At 44.5% G+C, this 20,960-nt stretch overlaps 1 protein-coding gene across 3 annotated transcripts in view; it reads left to right on the top strand.

The window, feature by feature from the left end:
- Positions 1–20,960, top strand: part of RCAN2 (regulator of calcineurin 2) — a 95,524-nt gene that overhangs the window by 52,801 nt on the left and 21,763 nt on the right. For all 3 annotated transcript variants that reach the window (XR_008313186.1, XM_053284082.1, XM_053284083.1), the window contains 2 exons: positions 12,219–12,392; positions 17,566–17,737. Coding sequence is in view for 2 of the 3 variants with exons in the window: in XM_053284082.1 (XP_053140057.1) it covers positions 12,219–12,392; positions 17,566–17,737 (346 nt within the window). In the remaining variant the exon portion in view is untranslated. The remainder of the gene's footprint in view (positions 1–12,218; positions 12,393–17,565; positions 17,738–20,960) is intronic.

Below are 20,960 nucleotides of genomic sequence, written 5' to 3' on the forward strand. Positions count from 1 at the left end.
TGCTCAGGCAAACAGCCCGCCAGATGTGCCCCAGCCCAGCATGCACCCCCCTTCCCCCAGTAGTGGGGTGGGGGCTTGCAGGCTGAAAAGTCCCCCCCCCTTGCCAGCCCACCTGGCTCTCGCCAGCTCGTTTGTGCAAGCACAGCTTTGCCTTGTCAGAGTCCTCTTTCTCACACACACAGTTTTAGGCAACACGTGGAATTCAGGATAAAGGTACCGTCAAGAGCCTGGTCATTCCAGCCTCTCCCGCCACTGGCTTGCATGTGAGTAAACCCCTCTGCACATTTTCTTTGTCCAAAAAGTCAATTTAAAACAAAGAGGGAGGTGATTAAGCACACTGTCCTTTTCTGGATCACACCCCTACTTCCCCCCAAACTTCACTGCGCCCTGTGGATCATAGAACCCTTCTCTCGCCCCTGACCAGCTGAACTATACAAGTCTACTTGGAATTAAGCCCCATAGAATTCAGAGGGCTTACTCTCAAGTAAGCATCCCTAGTGTGCTGCAGCTCTGGAACACTTTGACCGATGATGAATGAGAGTTGTTGCAGACTGAAGCAGTGTTCTCTAGTTAAGCAATGTTTACAGGGTAGGGCGTGCATGATGACACACGAGAGAGATTAGTTTTTGAGCATAGTTTACTTCTTCGGATTGAATGGGACTGGTCTGGAGTGTGTGTGTGCAGCAGAGAGAATGCAGCTTGCTGGCAGTGGAGAGTGGCTGGTCTTGGTGGCCTGTGGTGGGCAAAACAGATGGCAGCAGCACCTGACAATGAACAGCACGCAAATGCCATTGCTGCTACCTCTCAACCCACGTGGTCGGTCGATGGTCATGCAGGGTGCATGCTCACTGAAATTGAACTGGCTTATACTCGTCTGGCCAGCGTGGTGGCCCAATCAGCTCGGAGGCTGCCCACTGCTGCCCGGCCAGACTCAGGATGCAAGTGGAGTGCGCTCAGCACTGCGCCTGCACGAATGGGGGTGGTGGTGCGGTGGGGTGGGTGCCGGCACCGCCAGGAGACGCCGGGCATGGCAGCGCCAGTGATGAGCAGTGGGCCTGCCCAGTGGTGCCTGCTTGTGGCTTGAGGCTTCTGACTACATTTAATTTTGTGGTGGTGGTGGTGGTGGTGGGCGTAGCAGTTTTGCGCCCCCCATCAAGTGGCGCCTTGGGCATGTGCCCTGCCTGCCCTACCCTGGATACGCGTCTGGCTTCCCACAGGCATGTGGTTGGCCATTGTGAGAAAGTGGATGCTGGACTAGATAGGCCTTTGGTCTGATCCAGCAGAGCTGCTCTTATATAAAATGTAACATGAGAAATGAGAATCAAAAAACCATAGCAGAGCTATCAGGAACTTTGACATCAGGAAGCAGTTATAGAATTGTTATCTGGGTATACAAAATGGCCCCAGTCCAGAGAACTATATTACAAGATCTCAGGGCTTTTTCTTTCAAGAAGCTGCTATTCTTTCTGCAACCCCTCAACAAGTTGCCCAAGAACTTGCTATGAAAAGCTGCCATGGAGGGTGGAGGAAAACCTGGCAACCCTTTGCTAAGATGACAAGTACTTGAGTAGATTTTGCTAGGTTTTTCTCATATGGGGGTGAGAAAAGCACCTGCAGAAACCTATGGAGTCATTGAAGGTGTAAGAACTCCTGTGACAACCAAAGTGTTTGTGAGCAGTTGCCATAACCCTTGTTACGCCTGATTGTCTGTTGCGTCCACTTGTTGGATGTACTGATGCCATACATAGTACAGAATACAATAGGGAACGAGATTTAACACCATTCTGTATCAGGCACACAATTTTGCTGTCTTGCCCCCTTTATACTCAGTGTCATTCTGATACCAGTGTTGATTAATTTTTGTATATAGTTTTATGTTCATAGTCTTAACTTTTAGCTTCTTCTACTCGCTGTATGATGTTTTTAGGTGATTTTATAGAGATCCTTTATTACTTTGTAGGAGTAGATTGACTTAAATGTTTTTTGTTGTTGTTTTTGTTGTGTTTGTTTGTTTATTTTATATTTATATCCCACTCTTCCTCCAAGGAGCCTAGAGCGGTGTACTACATACTTGAGTTTCTCTTTCACAACAACCCTGTGAAGTAGGTTAGGCTGAGAGAGAAGTGACTGGCCCAGAGTCACCCAGCTAGTAGAATGGCTGAATGGGGATTTGAACTTGGGTCTCCCGGTCCTAGTCCAGCACTCTAACCACTACACCACGCTGGTCAAAGACCAAAATAAGACTATGCTATGCCATATCCTTTGTATGCACTTGAAGGGGCTATCTGGATTAGAGCCACTGACTGATATCTTGACTAAAGAAGTCTGCACCTTAGTAGGGTCTGTAGGGGTGGGATGTAGGAGCAGCCCTTGTGTCACTCACTTGGTCCTCTTGCCCTCACACTGTTGTGTAAATGTTGTAATACTTCCAAACGCTGCCCACGCTCTGGAAGAGTGGAAACACATTGCTGACACTCAGCAACATGTTGCTCTTATAGAATGCTTCTAGAGCATGGGCAGCACTCAGCAGTATGAGTGCTCTTGTGCAGCAACGTGAGCACAAGAGTACTGGGGGAATTGTTCAAGGGCTCCTCTGGCGTCCCCACATGTGCTTCATTAGTCAAGATGTCAGCCATTGTCTCTATTAGTTTGTAATCTGTATCCTCCCCTTTTTTAAAAAATAAGCACACAACCTTAAAAACAAACAAACTGTGCAGGGTATAAACTTATGCTTTATCTAGGCAAAAACAAAGAAGTGTTGTTGTTTATCCCATTGTGAGAGAATGTTTCAGAGGGGCAAATAGGTGTAATTTATCCCTATACAGGCACATGTTGCACATAACTATTTTATTCATTCATTCATTCATTTGATTTCTATACTGCACTTCCAAAAATGGCTCAGGGCGGTTTATACGGAGAAATAACAAACAAATAAGATGGCTCCCTGTCCTCAAAGGGCTCACATTCTAAAAAGAAACACAAGATAGACACCAGCAACAGTCATTGGAGGTACTGTCCTGGGGGTGGATAGGGCCAGTTGCTCTCCCCTTGCTAAATAAAGAGAATCCCCAAGGTAAAAGTTGCCTCTTTGCCCAGTTAGCAGGGGTTAACTATGGAATTGTTAATTCTAAAATAAACCTGAAATCCTGTTATCTAACTCGGTGTTTAAATTAAAAGTCAACACTAGTAACAATTGAAGAGGTAATGCTGAATGCACAAGGCATTTCCTGGTGATTAATGACTATCTGGAAGGAATTTGACGGCTTAAGATGCAGCTGAGAGCTATTAACTTTGGCTGATGATTAATGTTCTTTGCTGTGGACTGTACTGTTATCAGCTGAAAATGAATAAAACTTAGCTGAAACAGCATCATATTTACACGTAATGCATTGTTCAGTGAGTATCTGCACTAAACAAAATACTTTGTGTTTGCCAAAGGATTCCATCCTGCTTGCAGCCCCCTGAATTAGAATCCAGTTAGGAGTATCCATAGAAATCCATCAGTAGAGAAAGATGGCTTTTGTGGTTAAGGGTGTGAATCAGTGTTTTCTTTAATTTTTTTCCATCTGTGTGCGGAATGAGTTTTGTTCTGGGAGGGAGTATCAAGGCAGTGTGTGCACATATGCATTCAAAGTGGGGCCTTCCTGATTCAACCTGAGTGGGATCTAGAATTAACTCAGAAAATGTGTGAGCTTGTGCACGCCTTAGAGGGAACAGTGGTGTGAATGGTACATTCAAAGTATATACGTATATATGGCATCTTCACATGACTCTCAATAAGTCTGTAAGTCTTGTTGTCTGTAAGTCATGAAGCTGAAATGTCGGTGACTGGGACTATGCACTTCTAGTGAGTATGACATCTGAACCCGCTCGTCCAATTGCTGTGCTCTCTGCCCAACATTCTCAGGCTGACTTCCAGATCTTGGGGATGGATGTCTGGAGAATGATAGGCGGAGAATCTCAGAAACAGGGCTTGAGGAGGTTCAGATGTCTTGCCTGCCAGGAGCCAACTTACAAGCCCATTGGCAGTTGTGTGAAGCTGCCCATAAGCAGCTACTCTATACAACAAAGAGTTAATTTTATTTATTTAACATATTTATATACTGCCCCAAATCTATGTCTCTGGGGGGTTCACAATACAACAGTACAAATTAAAAACAAAATTAAAACGTTAAAAGAATTTAAAATTTAACACAGTATTGAAAACTCTGTGACTGAGGAGAACAGCTGGTCTTATGGTAGCAAGCATGAATTGTCCTCTTTGTTAAGCAGGGTCTGCCCTGGTTGCATCTGAATGGAAGACTACATGTGAGAATGTAAGATATTCTCCTTAGGGGATGGAGCTGCTCTGGTTGAACAAATGTGTCTTAACTGCTTATTAAAAAGTTGTCAGAGATGGTGAGGTTCTTATTTCAACAGAGAGTGCATTCCAAAGCCTTGGGGCAGCAACAGGGAAGGCCCATCCCTGAGTAGCCACCAGTCAAGCCGGTGGCAACTGCAGACAAACCTCTCCAGATGATCTCAATGACAAAGACAACGTTCTCTTAAATGTCCAGGGCCTAAGCTGTTTACGGCTTTATAGGTTATAACCAGCACCTTGTATTTTGCCTGGAAACGAATGTAGCTCTTTTAGTGTAGGGTAATATATTTACTTTGAGATGACCCCGAGACCAACCTGGCTGCCACATTCTGTACCAACTGCAGTTTCTGGACTATGTGCAAAGGCAGCCCCACATAGAGCGCCTTTCAGTAGTCAGGTTTGGTGGTTACCAGCAGATGAATCACTGTTTTGAGGTGATTTATCTCAAATGGACACCACCGGCGTATCAGCCAAAGCTGATAAAATGTACCTCTGGTCACAGCCTCAACCTGGGACACCAGGGAGAGGTTTGGATCCAAAAGCACCCCCCAGACTACCTGTTCCTTCTAGGGAAATGTGACCCCATCCAGAACCAGCAGATCAAAATCATCTCCCAAGTTACAACCCCACACAATAAGTACCTCCATATTATCTGGATTCAGCCTCAGTTTGTTATCCCTCATTCAGCCCATCACCGACTCCAGGCAGGCATTTAGGGAGGTTATGCCTTCTCCTGATGATGTTGAGATGGAGAAAAAGATTTGGGTGTAATCAGCATACTGATAACACTCTGCACCAAATCTCTTGATTTTCTCTTCCAGTGGTTTCATGTAGTTAAACAGCATTGGAGACCATATGGTCTCTTGAGGGACACCATATCAAAATTCAGATTTTGAAGTGCAACAGTCTCCAAATGACACCATCTGGAATCTGCCTGAGATTCCAGATGGAATCACCACTGCAAAGCAGTGCCTCCCAACACCAGCATCAAAAAGCCTCCAAGAGATACTATCAAGAGATTGTGATAATATCAAAAGCCTCCAAGAGATCCAAAAGGACCAACAGAGTCTCTATCTGTCAGTTCCTAATTGGAGATCATCCATCAGGCCAACCAAGGCAGTTTCCACCCCATAGCCCGCCTGAAAGCCAGTTTGAAATGGGTCTAGATTGGGCCTGCTCAACCTGGGCTCCCCAGCTGTTTTTGGACTACAGCACCCATAATCCCCAGCCACAGTGGCCAATAGCCTGGAATTATGGGTGTTGTTGGTCAACATCTGCAGGAGGGCTATAGTTGAGCAGCCCTAGTCTAGATAATCAGTTTCTTCCAAGACTGCCTTGAGCTGGGCAGCCACCACCCTCTCAATTATTTTGCCCAGCCCTGGAAGGTTGGAGACAAGCCTATTGTTGCATAGCTCTGAGGGATTCAATGTAGGCTTCTTCAGAAGAGGTCTAATGATTGCCTCCTTAAGACAGGATGGCATCTTGTCCTCCCTCAGAGAAGCATTTATGATATCTACTAGGCCTTCTACAACAATCCTCCTGCTAGATAGCGTAAGCCATGTCGGACAAGGGCCAAGAGAACAGGTGGTAGGCCACACTATTCCAAGCAGTCGTCCACATCCTCAGGAGTCACAGACTGAAACTGATCCAGCCTAACCACATCCTGGGAATGGGAGGACTTTCCCTCTAGTTAAACAAAATAAGGAAGAAGTTCAGATATATTCTTTTCTTTTAAAATAGGTTATTCTGATTTTTAGAGCTGAATGGTACAAAAGTGAAGTGGTTATTTCTGAATAGCTCAGATGGAAGAACATAATAATATTAGCTTTTGTCGATTTGATGGCAGCATCTGGAGACATAGTTTCAATTCCTTTTTCTAACATAGAATTCTTAGTTTAGAGATTTATTTTGTGATGTGTGTATGTGTGAACACAAGTTGAGTGTCAAAGAAAGCACAGGCCTTTTGTATTCCTTGTAACTGAAGGTCTACATAGGCAGGGTGACTTGCCAGAATTTGAATAATCTATAAAAACCGAGGCAGCCTCTTTATTTGGAAGTAACCTTTAAGAAAATAAACATCAGTGATAATACACTCAGTAATGTGCAGACAGTGAAATATAAAAATAGACCAAAAAGATATTGTTATCTATCTTAGATGGCTGCACAGTCAGAGTACTCCCCAGCACACTAACTAAAAAACCAGCCTCCGCCACAATTAAAATAATGGTGATCAGGCTCTACTTGTTACCATCTGAGAGGATCTATCCCAAACACTGCAGCACAAGCACAATTTATAGTGTGGAATGCATGATACATTGACTGCTGCAGCTACTGGAGGAAGAAGGCAGTTCCCTTGGATTTTAAGATACAACACTCACAGTGGCAAATCAATCAAAGCAACTTAAAGAAAGAAAGTATCTCACAATGGGATGGTTGGTGACTCTTAAAGCTTTGGAGCAGCAAATGTTGGAGGTTCAGAACATAAAAACAGCCCGGCTGCATCAAGCCCTAGGCCCATCCAGTCCATCATCCTATTACACATAGTGGCCCACCAGATGCCCTTGAGAAGCCCACAGGCAAGAGGTGAGGACATGCCCTCTCTCTTCCCTGCATCTAGAAAAACAGGGAAATTGGGCCTGCAAGGCGGGGGGGGGGGATTCCTGGACAGCTGGACACCCACAGAGCACGATAGGGTACTTTATTTGCTGCCTTTTCATGGTCTCCACCCCAGTTGTTTGTGTGTTTTGCCCATTTTTGCCAGCCTTCAGGAACCTATTCCCCCAAATCCCATTGACTTCAGTCTGTGGTTCTATTATCCACTGTTCTCCCGCAGAACGGAACCCCTGTGGATAACAGGGTTTAGCTGTATGCACTATAGATTTGTATAAAAGGTAAAGTGTGTTGTCAAGTCGGTTTCGACTTCTGGAGCCCCGTGTTTTTCTTTGGTAGAATACAGGAGGGGTTTACCATTGCCACTTCCCGCACAGTATGAGATGATGCCTTTCAGCATCTTCCTATATCACTGCTGCTCGATATAGTACCAGCGGGGATATGAACCAGCAACCTTCCACTTGTTAGTCAAGCATTTCCCCGCTGTGCCACTTAAGGTGGGCCATAGATTTGTATAAGGGCATTATAATATTAGCATTTTTGTTTTCAGTCCTCTTCCTAATGATTTCTAGCATGGAATTAGCCTTTTTCACAGCTGCTGCACTTTTTGTCGACACTTTTAATGAGCTGTCCACCACAACCCCAAGATCACCTTCTCTCTGGTTGGTTCTGTGACCAACTGTTCTAAGGTGCAGTCATTTAGCATGTCCAGAAATTAGTCCTCTTTGTCAATACCTGCACATGAATTTGCCTAGTCTATGTGAAGGTAATTTAAGTCCCCCATTATTACAGCTCTGTCTCTCTTTGATGCCTCTCCGATTTGCTACTCCAACTCCAGGTTCCTCTCAGCGTTTTGATCTGCAGGGCGATAGCACATCCCTAGTGACAGATTTCTCTTCAGTCCTCGAGTTGTCACCCATAATGATTGCAAATAACTTATTTAGCTTGTTTGAATTTCCATAGCCCCCTTAATAATCCCTTCCATCATCTAACAAAGACCACCATCTCCCTGGCAGATTTCCTCTTTCTGATGTATTTAAAGACATTTTTGTTGTTCCCCATGATGCTTTTAGTTAAATGTTCCTCAAACTCTCTTTTCACCACCTTTATTGTCTCCTTGCATTTCTTTTGCCAGAGTTTGTGTTCCTTTCTGTTCTCTTCATTTGGGCAGACCTTCCAGTTTCTGAAGGATGTCTTCCGCCTTATAGCTTCTTTGACTTTATTTGTTAGCCATGCTGGCATCCTTCTGGACTTGGTGGTACCTTTCCTTCTTTTTGGTACACCTAACTGGGCTTCTATTATTGTGATTTTAAATAAACTCCACTCATTCTGGGGTGAAGTGACACTATTGATTTTCCCTTTCAGTTTTCTTTTCACCAAACTCCTCATTTTAGAGAAGTTTCCTGAAGTTCAAAGTGTCTGTGTTAGACCTCCTTAGTGAATCTCTACTCACATATAAACTGAATTGGATTACACTATGGTTCAAGGTTCCAAGACACTGACAACCTGCACCAGGTCCTGTGCACCACTCAGGATTAAGTCCAAGATTACCTTTTCTCTGGTTGGTTTCATGTCCAACTCTTCTACGGCACAATCATTCAGCATATCTAGAAAGTTGGCCTCTTTGTCATTACTTGAATGTGAATTTACCCAGTCTATGTGTGGGCAACTGAAGTTGTCCATTATTACAGCTCTGTCTCTCTTTGACATCTCCCTGGTTTCCTTCTACAACTCCCAATCACTGTCATCGTTTTGATCAGAAAGGCGATAGCACATCTCTAGTAGCACATTTCCTTTCCAGCCTTGTATTGTCACCCACAGGGTTTCTGTGGAGGACTCCAGTCCACCTAGGTTTTCTATCTTGTTAGAGTCTATCCCTTCTTTAACATACAGTCCTACTCCACCCCCAGTTTGCCCCTTCCTGTCCTTTCTATAGAGTTTATATCCAAGAATACACTGTTCCACCATGTTTCAATTTCACCCAGTATATCTATGTTTTCATTAGCAACCAAGCACTTCAGCTCACCCATCTTGTCTTGGAGGCTTCTGGCATTGGCATATAAGCACCTATATGCTGAATCTCTTACTAGGCGTGCAGTCTTTCTTATGACCATTTGATCTCTTTGATCAGCTAGCACATTCTTCTGTTTGCTCTTTACCTGGTTCAACTTTGTCCCCTTCTGGTTTATCTGAAGCATTTATCTTAGCACCATACTAAGTTAGATACACTGACAAGGACTACAAGAGATCTTCACCTTAAAATGGAAGGCATAGAACTACAATCAAAAGCTGAACTTTCGAATAGTCAGGATTGTAGAATCAGCAGGAAAAAGTGATAGGATTGAATTCCTTACACAATAGTTTAAATCCTTTCTTTCTGACTTCTCTCTAGAGCAGGGGTGTCAAACTGTGGCCCACAGGCTGTTGTTGGCCTACAACTCCCATCATCCCCAGTCACTATGGCCAGTAGCCAGGAATGATGGGAGTTGTAGGCCAACAACATCTGGAGGGCCTCAGTTTGACACCCCTGTTCTAGAGCAGGCCTGCTCAACTTAGGCCCCCCAGCTGTTTTTGGACTACAACTCCCATAAGCCCCAGCCACAGGGGCCAATAGCCAGGGATTATGGGAGTTGTAGGCCAACATCTGCAGGAGGGCCGAAGTTGAGCAGGCCTGCTCTAGAGGAAGGGAACTTTGAATGTGATCACCACATCTGGCACTGGAACCTCAGGGAGAAGCAAAACTGAGGATATTATTTTCCACATGTCCCAGTCCCTGCTTAAAGAAAAGCTGTATCAAGCCATAATGACCCAATTATAATCTTCCAGTACGTCTGCCCAGAAACACTGAGATGTAGTATGGATTTCTGGCAATACCTTAGAGAAGCTGAAATTTCATTCTGATCCCCATCACCCCCACCCCACCCCCCTTAAATTAATAGCCCTTGGCTTTTACTGTGATGGCTGGTGCTTCTGTGATCGGCAGCTAGCCTGGATCACCCAAGGTGATCACGGAAGCATCTGCCATCATGGTTATGGCAGTTCCCTTTTCACACCAATGGCACCTTAACTGTGAGCGGGCAAGCAGGAGGGGGTGAGTGGCAGCTCCAGGGCAGAACTTCTTGTCCACTTTGAGGGGTGTAGCTTTGAATAGGATTTGTTATTAAACATCTGAGTGGGGCTTAAGATTTGTGCATTCCCACATCAGACATCACTTTGCTTAAAAAGTAGAGAATCTAAATAAATGAGCCACCTGCACTTCTGTAAGCCTGCCATCTAATGTAATATCTCTGATATCTCTGTTGTGCATTAATGGGGAAAGCATGCAGCTTGCCCCTGTAGTGTAGTGGAAAAACAGTTGTTGCAGGCTTGCTTTGTTCTTATTTTGAAATACAACAATTATTCCCAATTTAATCCTGAATATTTGTTCTCATATCAATATATTTCATTCTTTTTTGCCATGTAGGGTGCCAAACAATGACCTCTGGGGAGACAGGCTGCAGAAGAAGATATGGAAAATTCAATTGATCTGATCTAATCAATATCCTAATCTCTTGATCTGTTTGTACCATAGGGACCCCTATTGGGATCTGGAAGCACTTCCCATGTAAAGCCTGTTGCAGCTGCAATACAAAACTCTGAACAGGCTTATTCAGCCCAGTCGTTTGTGGTCTGTCACCCCTCTAGGCAGGCATACAAGAATCACATAACAATTTAATTAACACAAAAAGCCCTACCAGTTATCAGCATTGGAGATATTACTCTCCCCTTCAACTGCCCCCCACTCAAAAGAGGGGAAAACTCGCAGTGGGGTAACTTGAAACTGTTAGCCCTATATTGCTGTGCCTGTGTGAGGGGGAGAAGATGGGTGGTTTCAGGAACATGGACATAGGAAGAGTGACTAGTTTAGGCCCGTTCCTATCCTTGCAGAGGACAAAGTCTCCCCCTCACTAGTGTAAAATTAAGGCAACAAAAGAGCTGTTCTAAGTAAATGTACACCCATTGAATTCATTTGAGAGCCCAAGGAAATTGCCTTGCCTCTCACTGTGCCCCCTCCACCCACAGTGTAGCATAGAATACTGACCAATTCCGCAGTTAAGCACAACACACCAAGAACAATATATAAACTGGACTCTTCCCCTGGGAAGGGATGCTGCCAGTTCTCTTTGCCTGGGCAGCCACCCTAAAAACCAGCAGTTGGTTCCAAGCAGTTGCTGGAGCTACTTTTCTCCTATGTTGCTAATGCATGCAGCTCTTGTGAGTTCCTGCCCGGGGCTAGCTGAGGTCCTGTTCCTTTCCCCATTGGACCTCGCTGAGGTCTATATCCTTCCTAAGGCTACCTTGTGGAAAAGAGGACAGGTCTCCTGTACCTTTAAGAGATGCACAGAAGAGGGGATTTCAGCAGGTGCAGTTTGTCATGCGTAAAGTTGCCATGCCCCCCCCCAACTTTGGGTTTCATCTGGATATTAAGCATCTCACCTATATTGCTTAGCCCACCCAGATTCACCCAGATTTCAGATTTATTTCTTTTTTAAAGCTAAACTCTAGCCCTTGTAGAAGCGGAGTTATGGAGCAAAACGTGCAGTCTCTATTGTGCTCAAAAATTATTTTCAAGCCAATTTACATAATATGCAAATTAGGCACCCACATTTGGAAAGCCAGAATATGGCAACCCTACATGCAAGGGAAAGAAAAGTTATCCTTGCTGAAATTCCCTCTTCTTTGCATCTCTTAAAGGTACAGGAGATCTGTCCTCTTTTTCCTTATGGAAGTCTTGATTCTTCCTGGATCTGTGACTTTGTGAGACCTAGTTGCAGTTCTCAGTTGCCTTGTTCTTATTAACTGTATGAAAACAATTGAGACAGTTTGTTCCTTGAATGCAAAATACGGGGGAGGGGTGAGTGGGAAATCTACTGTTCTTATTTCAGTAAATCTTGTGCTGAGGAATGATTTGTCATTCGTGATAAATGGCTTGTAAAAATAGCTAAATAGTTTATTAGAAGCCCTTTACAAATTCATTGCTCACTCTAGAGAATGATTTTTATTGCTCTTAGTATTTGCAGTCCATAATGTAAAGGAAACGGGTAATGAGCCTAACTCTCACGTTACCCACCTTCAACAAATACAGAGACCAATGATCAGGTATATAATATTTATGTAGATGGAATGGTCAATGTTTATCAGGAATGTACAGGACAACACACCAACAAAATGGGCTTTTAATCTGACTAGAATCTTTTTACGTTTGCAGGAGAAATTTGAGGGCTTGTTCCGTGCTTATGATGACTGTGTGACATTTCAGCTGTTTAAGAGTTTTCGGCGTGTGCGGATAAACTTTAGCAATCCCAAATCAGCTGCTCGTGCCAGAATAGAACTTCATGAAACACAGTTCCGAGGGAAGAAGTTAAAACTGTACTTTGCACAGGTAAGAATGTTGTTAGCATAAACATTGTTCTTCATCTATGTATAGATAGGATGATCTTAAATCTTCATTAAGTTACTGTCAAGAGAAATTCTGGTTCAGTCGTATCTATGCCAAGTACGGTAATTACAATACTTGGCATAGATATGATTGAAGCAGAGGGAAAATTGACTTTTAAGAGCACACAGAAATCCACTGTTGTCTAAAGCCCAGTTGGGTTGTGTGAGGTTTTATGGTATGCTGGTGACTGCTAACACTGGCATGGTGTGGTCAAGATTCTGTACATTCCCAGCAGAAAAACTGAAAGGAATATGATAACGCGTTGAGCTACCAATGTTGTAACCCTGTCAAAATGAGACACACCAATTGCAGTGTAATGCGATGGCGATGAATCCAAATCAGCCATGAAAAGAGCCAATTCACACATGACAATGGCAGAACACCTCCGTGGCATCATCCTTCCCCCTCACAAGATGCAACCTGCCAGTTACAAGGTCAGCACAGCACTCTTGACCACCATGATGCACCCACTTGTAGTTGACCACCATGATGCACCCAACACAAGCCTGGTAATTGACATACTCCCAGTAGCTCTGCAGACAGAGGTCTGGATCCTACTGCCTCACACACGCACACAGTGCAAATGACCACCCTTTTGACACATGACGGGTAAGGAAGGAAGGGTGGACAACCCATTACAACAGTCAGCCAGCTCTACAGCTTACTTGAAAGGCACATACAGCAGGGAGAATCCCAAGAAAGGTTCTAATTGTGCTGAAGAAGCAACATCCCTGTGAGGGGGGAAAGCCTTGGGCCAAGAAAGGGGAAGGGAGGCACAGGGGCCAGCTCCACACTAGCTGTGTAGTCCAGAATTGATACCCTTTGTCCGCTTTTGAAGAAAGGTCACACAACATCAATTGGTAGCTGTTACATTCCGGCATTTTCTGAGTAGTTCTGCTGTGGGTTTCCCCCCAGACTCTTATTTGTAGGAATTTTCCTGGGCTTTATGGAATTTGCACTGCCAGCCTTCATGTGTAGACTGACCACAGTGTCCCTGATTCATTTGCACTTGTGCCGTTTGCTCTTTTCTCATTTAAAACCCACTGTTGTTTCCCCCCCTCCTGTTTCCTTGTTGCAGTGAAGCTCAAGTAAAGGAATAAGACAAAAGATTTTCACTTTTGTTGCTGTGCTCAGATAGAACTCTGAATGGGGGGGGGGATGTGGTGGCTTTTATGGGTGGCTCCAGAAGGGGATGCCCCCCCCCCTGAAGCTGCTACCCTGAAAAGTGGCTTTCCCCCACTTCTCCCCCCCCCCACCCCAATTTCTGTTTCAGAAATCTAATGTGTAGGACACAGCTCAGTCACCCATAAATGCACTTTGCCCCAGGCTGCCTCCTCAATTTTTTTTTCCTGGTGCTGCCACTAGTGGCATCACTCTCTGACGCTGAGCTGAGGGGAGAGGTTTGCAGAACGTCTCTTTGCCTCACAAACCTCTAGAACAGAAGTGTCCAATGAAAAATACATACCCAACATAAAAAACTAATTAAAACAGAAATTGAAACCTTAAAGCAATCTCAAACCACAAGTCTGGTTAAAAAGCTTGGGTTGAATAAATGTGTCTTTAGGGACTTTTAAAAAGTTGTCAGAGATGGGGAGGGTCAGCAAGGAGTCCATTCCAGAGTCTTGGGGCAGCAACAGAGAAGGCCCAGTCCAGTGTAGCCACCAGATGAGCTGGTGGCAGCTGCAGACGGACCTCTGCAGATGATCTCAGTGGCAATGGGTCTTATAGTGAAGAAGACGTTCTCTTAAATACCCAAGGCCTAAGCTGTTTAGGGCTTTATTTTATTTTTTGTATTTATGGATAATATAGGTTATAACCTTTATAGGTTATAACCAGCACTTTTGTACTTTGCCTGGAAACCTATTGGTAGCCAGTGTATTTCATTTAAAATATGATTAATATGGTCTCTTTGAGATGTCCCAGAGGGCAACCTGATGGCCACATTGTGTACTAACAGCATTTTCCAGACTACATACAATGGCAGCTCCATACAGAGCGTATTGTGGTCTGGAGGTTACAAGCCTATGTACTACTGTTCTGAGGTTGTTTGTCTCAAGAAACGGACACAGCTGGCGTTATCAGCCACAGCTGATAAAAAGCATCTCTGGCCACCACCTCAACCTGAGACACCAGGGAGCGGTTTGGATCCAGAAGCACTCCCAGACTGTGTACCTCTTGCCTTCTGGGGAAGTGTGACCCCATCCAGACCCGGCAGATCAAAATGGTCTCCTGAGTTCTGCCCCTGCACTAGAAGTACTTCCATCTTATTTGGATTCAGTCTGTTTATTATCCCTCATACAACCCATCACCTTCTCCAGGCAGGCATTTAGGGAGGTTATGCCTTCTCCTGATGATGTAGATATGGAGAAATAGATTTGGGCATCATCAGCATATTGATAACACCCTGCACCAAATCTCCTGATTATCTCTCCCAGCGGTTTCATGTAGATTTTTAAAAGCATTGAAGACAGTATGGAGCCCTGGGGTACACCATATACAAGTTTACATTTTTAAGAACACAGTCTCCAAAAGACACCATCTGGAATCTGCCTGAGAGGTAGGAGTGGAACCACTGCAAAGCAGTGCCTCCCCCTCCCAGTCCTCTCAGATTGTCCACTATAGTTGATAGTACTGAAAGCTGCCGAGAGACCAAAAGAACCAACAGAGTCACACTCCCTCTGTCATTTTCCCATTGGAGATAATCCATCAGGCCAACCAAGGCAGTCTCCACCCCACAGCCCTCCCAAAAAACAGTTAGCAATGACCAGTGCAGTGTTCCCTCTAACAGGGATCCCCAGATGTTGTTCACTACAACTCCCAGCATCCCCAGCTGCAATGGCCTTTGGCTGGGCATTATGAGAGCTGTAGTCAACAACATCTGGGAATTCCTGTTAGAGGGAATACTGGACCAGTGGTTCTTAATGTGGGGTCCACCAGATGTTGTGGCTGGGGATGCTGGGAGTTACAGTTCAGCAACATCTGGTGGACCCCACATTAAGAAAACCACTTTTCCCCAAGACTGTCTGAAGCTGGGAGGCCTTGCCCAGCCATGAAAGGATGGAGACAGGCATTGCTTAACTCTGAGGGATCCAATTCAGAAAAGGTCTAATGATTGCCTCCTTAAGAAAGGATGGCATCTTGCCCTCACTCAGAGGAGCATTTATAATATCTACCAGGCCTTCTACAACAAGCCCCCTGCCAGATAGTATAAGCCATGTCCTACAAGGGTCAAGAGAACAGGTGGTAGACTGAACTAGATCCCAGGCATTTAGGTCTTTAAAGGTTAAAACGAGCACTTTGAATTGGCCCCAGAAATGGACTGTGAGCCAGTTCAGCTGACTAAGCACTGGCGTAATATGCTCAAAACATTCAGTCCCAGTTAATAATCTTGCAGCCCTATTTGTACCAGCTGCAATTTCCAGACCATTTTCAAAGGCTGCCCGACATACAATGCATGGCAGTAATCTAAGCAAGAGGTTACCAGAGCATGAGTAAGAGGAGGAAGGAAGGTTTGATTTTGTGGTTTTATTTTCTCAGAGTTGAGTATAATATACTGTACTATTGCTGCTATATTACCTATCTGGTTTTGTTGGATCTCAGACTGACAAAGGCAGAACTTGAGTGCCTTCCTTCCTTGAGATGTGGTTTGTGTTGTGGCATTGGACAGTGGCAGGGGTGTTTGTGTGTGTGTGTGTGTGTGTGATGTTTTCTTGGCGACTGCTGTGAGATGAGCTCCATGTCTGGTCTTGAGACTAACATGTTTCACTTACTCTGGTCTGCTCTGCATTCTGCATTGCAAGGTGTACTCAGTCAAAATGTAGCTGAAGACATTGTTCTAACTGAGTTTATAGCTATGCTTGGTGCTAAGTAAGGGTGCTGCTGTGGCAGCTGTTGCAATGCTAGGAAGTCATAATTGAGAGAGAGAGAGAGAGAGAGAGAGAGAGAGAGAGAGAGAGAGCGCAACTAGTGCCAATGATATTACTGTAGCGCAGGCACTGTGGCTGGCAGTGGATTCTGGGCCAGTGATTCCTTTGTGGCCATTTTTGGACTGTGTTTTGGGGGAAATGTGTTTTCTGTCGGGAGGGACAGATTCCTTTTTACTGTGTCCTTCTAATCTGCAGTGTTTTGCAAGGCAGGGATGCAAAATGCACTGCAAGTTGCAATGCAAAACTTGTTCTGTGCACTCTATGAGTGCAGCTTGTATCAGCCATAGGGAACAACGGGGAACTCGAAACACCCCATTGGTCCCCATGAGTAGGTCCCAGGGACACCAAAATGGTTTGTGTGATAGAGCATGATGGGTGCTATCTAGCACCTAAGCTAGAAAAGAAATGGGCAAGCGGGTGATTTTAAACCTCTCCCAAAAACCCCCATAGGACCCTATGGGGTTTTTGGGAAAGGTTAAAAAAAATGCAATTGCCCACCTGCCCATTTCATTTGTGGGTTTGGTGATGGGTAGCACCCATCATGCCTAACCACCCAACCCACTTTGGTATTCCTAGGACCTATGCATGGGGAACAATGGGATGTTTTGAGTTTCGCGTTGTTCCCTATGGCCGAATCACTCAAATCATTTTGAGGTTGATTGATTGAAACAGTTGGCTTGGCCGCTGTTTTGATGAACCATTTTGAGGATTTTGCTATTCATTTTGATCTCAAAACTAATTGCAAAATCAATTTTGTACACATCCCTGTGCTTCACCATTCCAAGGCTTTTACTCAATTCTCCCCTTATTTTACACAGGGAGACTTCTGAAAAAGAGACCCACTTAATGCCAGTTGTGTAGTAGTTTGTAATGGAAACTCAGCAGGGGTGACTAAGCAAAACTATCTATCTATCTATCTATGCTACCCTGAAAATGATCGAGGATCTAGTGCAGGGCTGCTCAACGTCAGCCCTCCTGCAGATGTTGGCCTACAACTCCCATAATCCCTGGCTGTTGGCCACTGTGGCTGGGGAATATGGGGGTTGTAGTCCAAAAACAGCTGAGGGGCCTAAGCTGAGCAGGCCTGGTCTAGTGGCATTTATTTGCAAACCCATTCTCTGTCATTTGCTAGTTTTGTCCTCCCTCTACTGAGATGAAACTCCCAAGTCTGTTTCTCTCATCCATAAAAGGTCCAGTCCTCTGAGATCGATGGGGACAAGCTTCATTTGGCTCCTCCCCAGCCAGCAAAGCAGTTGCTCATCTCGCCTCCAGCTTCCCCTCCTGTCGGTTGGCAGCCAATACATGATGCAACACCTGTCATCAATTATGACCTCCTTTATGCAGTTTCTAAACTGGAACCAGGTGAGCCTCAAGAACCTTCATGTGCATGAGTGAAAGAAGTGATGACAAACTGAACCAAGGCAAACTTGAATACCGAAGTCCTCTGTACTGTTGTCTTTCAGAATTCTTCTTTTCAATCACTTAACAGAGATCATGGATTAGTACTCCTTTCAAAATGCATACCTGTATGCGTAGCTTTGGTTCTTGATTCTAGGAAATGTTCCAGCCTTTTTGGGGATGCAAATTTACATTTTTTCATTTCTAAAACATGTACAGTACTACCTGAAATGTGTACAGCATTGCAGAACTTAATCACTGTCTTTCATGACTCCTACTTATCTGTACAGTAATGGTGGTGTATTTTTGTGTGCTGGTTTTTATAAGCCACGGAGCAAGTGCCATTGAGGATATGTCTCCATGTGTTTCAACCTGTGGTTTGTGATCTCAAATTTCTAAGCATGTCTGCAGGTGTTTAGGTTTTTCTCAGTCACAATGACTACTAGAAAAAAAGCTTTTAACAAAAAAATGGGTTCTTAGGTGATATGTTCCATGTTTTAGGACATAATTGAAGTTATGCCTATTTGTGTGCCACTAACCAACCAGAACCAGCACCAGGATCTGTCTGTGTTAGTTCGTCTTCTTCACAGATACTGTATAATGTCCTCACCCTCACCCACTCTACTTGGAACGCTGCAATACAGGTGAACCCCGTTATCTGCTGGGATTCTGTTCCGTGCGGGAATTGCAGATAATGGAACCACGGGTAATGGGGCATTCAGGTCAATGGGATGGGTGGTGGTGGTTAGGTTCCCGGAGGCTTAAAAATGATGAAAAAATGTTTAAAAGGGCAAAATTGATTTTTAAAAAGTGCCCTACCATGCTTTGCGGGTCTGTAGTTGTCCTGCAATGCCACACTTTTTCTGTGAAAAATCATGGGAGGGGGGATGCTCACAAACAAATGAGCTACAAAATGGCTTCTCTTGACAAAATGGCAGCCAGGACAAAATGGCAGCCAGATATGACCTCCGAGGTGATTTCCAGCCACCTAGGAACTGCAAATACATGAGTTTTAAACCTTTTGTATCCACGGATTAGATACCCACAGATTTGACACAATTGGACACCCGTGGATACACAGGACTGCAAATAGCAGTACTGCATATAGCGAGGTTGACGGGTACTAGGCACCAGAGCCTATAGCAATTATCAGGTGACCCACCCATAGGAGTCCTACAGTCTATGACTGTGGTCTGAATGACAACTTGAGGATTATTTATCCAATGGGTTGCTGTGTTCTAGTCCTTTCAGCAAAGGAATATCTGGCTATTGCATTCAGTGACATGTTTCCAAATACTTGGACCTTTCATGTCTACAGACCTAATTAATAGGGATGTGCACGAACCGGTTCGGAGGCCATGTTGGAGGCCTCCGAACTGGTTCGGAAACGGACCGGTCCGGCGGTCCGGCACTGAGGGGGGGTCTGCCTTTAAGGGCGGGGGGGTAGAACTTACCCCTCCCACTGCTCTTCCCCCTCAGGCGCTGAGTTTTAAATTGAAGTTTTCGGGGCAGCAGCGTTCCTCCCTGCCGCCCCTGCCCCCGTCGTTGCCCAGAAGAAGGAGTAAGACGATCACGCATGCGCATGTGCACCGCATACAACACACGCAGTGTGCGTGGGACGTATGCGGCACGCGCGCACGGCGGCAACAGGCGCACGTGCGACGCGTGCATGCGTGATCATCTTACTCCTTCTTCCGGGCAACGACGGGGGCAGGGGCGGCAGGGAGGAACGCTGCTGCCCTGAAAACTTCAATTTAAAACGCAGCGCCGGAGGGGGAAGAGCAGCGAGAGGGGTAAGTTCTACCCCCCCCGCCCTTAAAGGTAGACCCCCCCTCAGTGCCGGACCGCGCCGCATGGTTCCGTGCACATCTCTACTAATTAATAGCTGGATATGAAGTTGTGGTGGGCAGATAACTAACTTGGTGTTTTAAAAGTATCTCTTAGCACATTTGGTATCTTAGGGATGTCATCGTCTTCCTTTTAAAAGACATCTTTTGACTAAAATAATGTGGTGTTTGGGAAATCTTGGGGGTGGGTTTCTAGTACTTGTGTCAGAAATTTTTAGTGTCCCTTTATAGAAGCTGCTTTACTAGAAGTCACAGCATGCAAGCTGATGCTTTTCTTGGGATCTCTGAGTCGTAGGGCTATCCTGTATCCTTCAGATTCCTTTCCCGTAATAGAATAAACTGAAGAAATATCTGCAAGAGGAAAGCTAAATTTCTCTAGATAAATATGTTAAGAGGCATAAAGCATGCTGTGTACTGAAACATTTTGTGAGAATCATAAATAACGGGGCAAATAGCTTCCTCCTTGACCCTCTGCCAATAGATTTTCTCACAGAAAATGACTACTGGATCTAGGTCATGATCCTGTTATGACAATCAACATTTTATATACGTACAGGCTCTCCATAAAAAGGACAACCCCCCACCCCATGCTACAGTGGCATTACAAGTGGAAACATTTAGACACACTATCTGGGTAATAAATCAATTCTTGTTCTCCAGCACTGGAATATGAAATGTTACTCATTATTCTGCACTCTGGGATAGCATTGCATGAAGGTCGTATTCACCCTCATTGAAAAAGCCTGCAGGGAACAATATGAAGAGTCATTGGTGGGTGATTTCCCCCCTCTTGCTATTTGTGGCCCACGTTGTTGAGATCAATTTTAGTTAACTGTAGATATTTTTAAAATGAGCTGCTGTTATAAAGATGCAAGCTATAATTAGTCTCTTATTTTTAAAAAGCAAGGGCAGACATGCTCTCTTCACAGATCTTTTTAAATGTCCTTCTAAAAACTATAATGCATTGCTAAAAATGTGGTGCTTGTTTTATGTGGCAAATTAGCTTACTGTTAACATACTTGGGCAATGCTTATTATCAAAAGAGCCACTAACCTTTTAGAGCTTAATTCTGCAAGTTATATATTTTTATCCAGATATTCATATGGCACTATCTTAAATAAGTCATTGAGAGCCCAGAAGTCTGAGGTATGCATTGATGCTCCCAGTGACTTTGTCTGATATCTGTGAGAGAATCAAAATCCAGAAGAGCTGTGTTAGTATATAGTCATAAGATTTTTATTTTGAGAAAGAGAAAGAGAAAGCTTTCCAGAACCTGATTCTCTAGGAAGCTTGCTAAAATAGATTGGTGAATGTTCTGTCAAATCCTAATTTCACAGCCT

Source organism: Hemicordylus capensis, chromosome 1 (assembly GCF_027244095.1).
Source record: "Hemicordylus capensis ecotype Gifberg chromosome 1, rHemCap1.1.pri, whole genome shotgun sequence".
Classification (NCBI taxonomy): Eukaryota; Metazoa; Chordata; class Lepidosauria; order Squamata; family Cordylidae; genus Hemicordylus; species Hemicordylus capensis.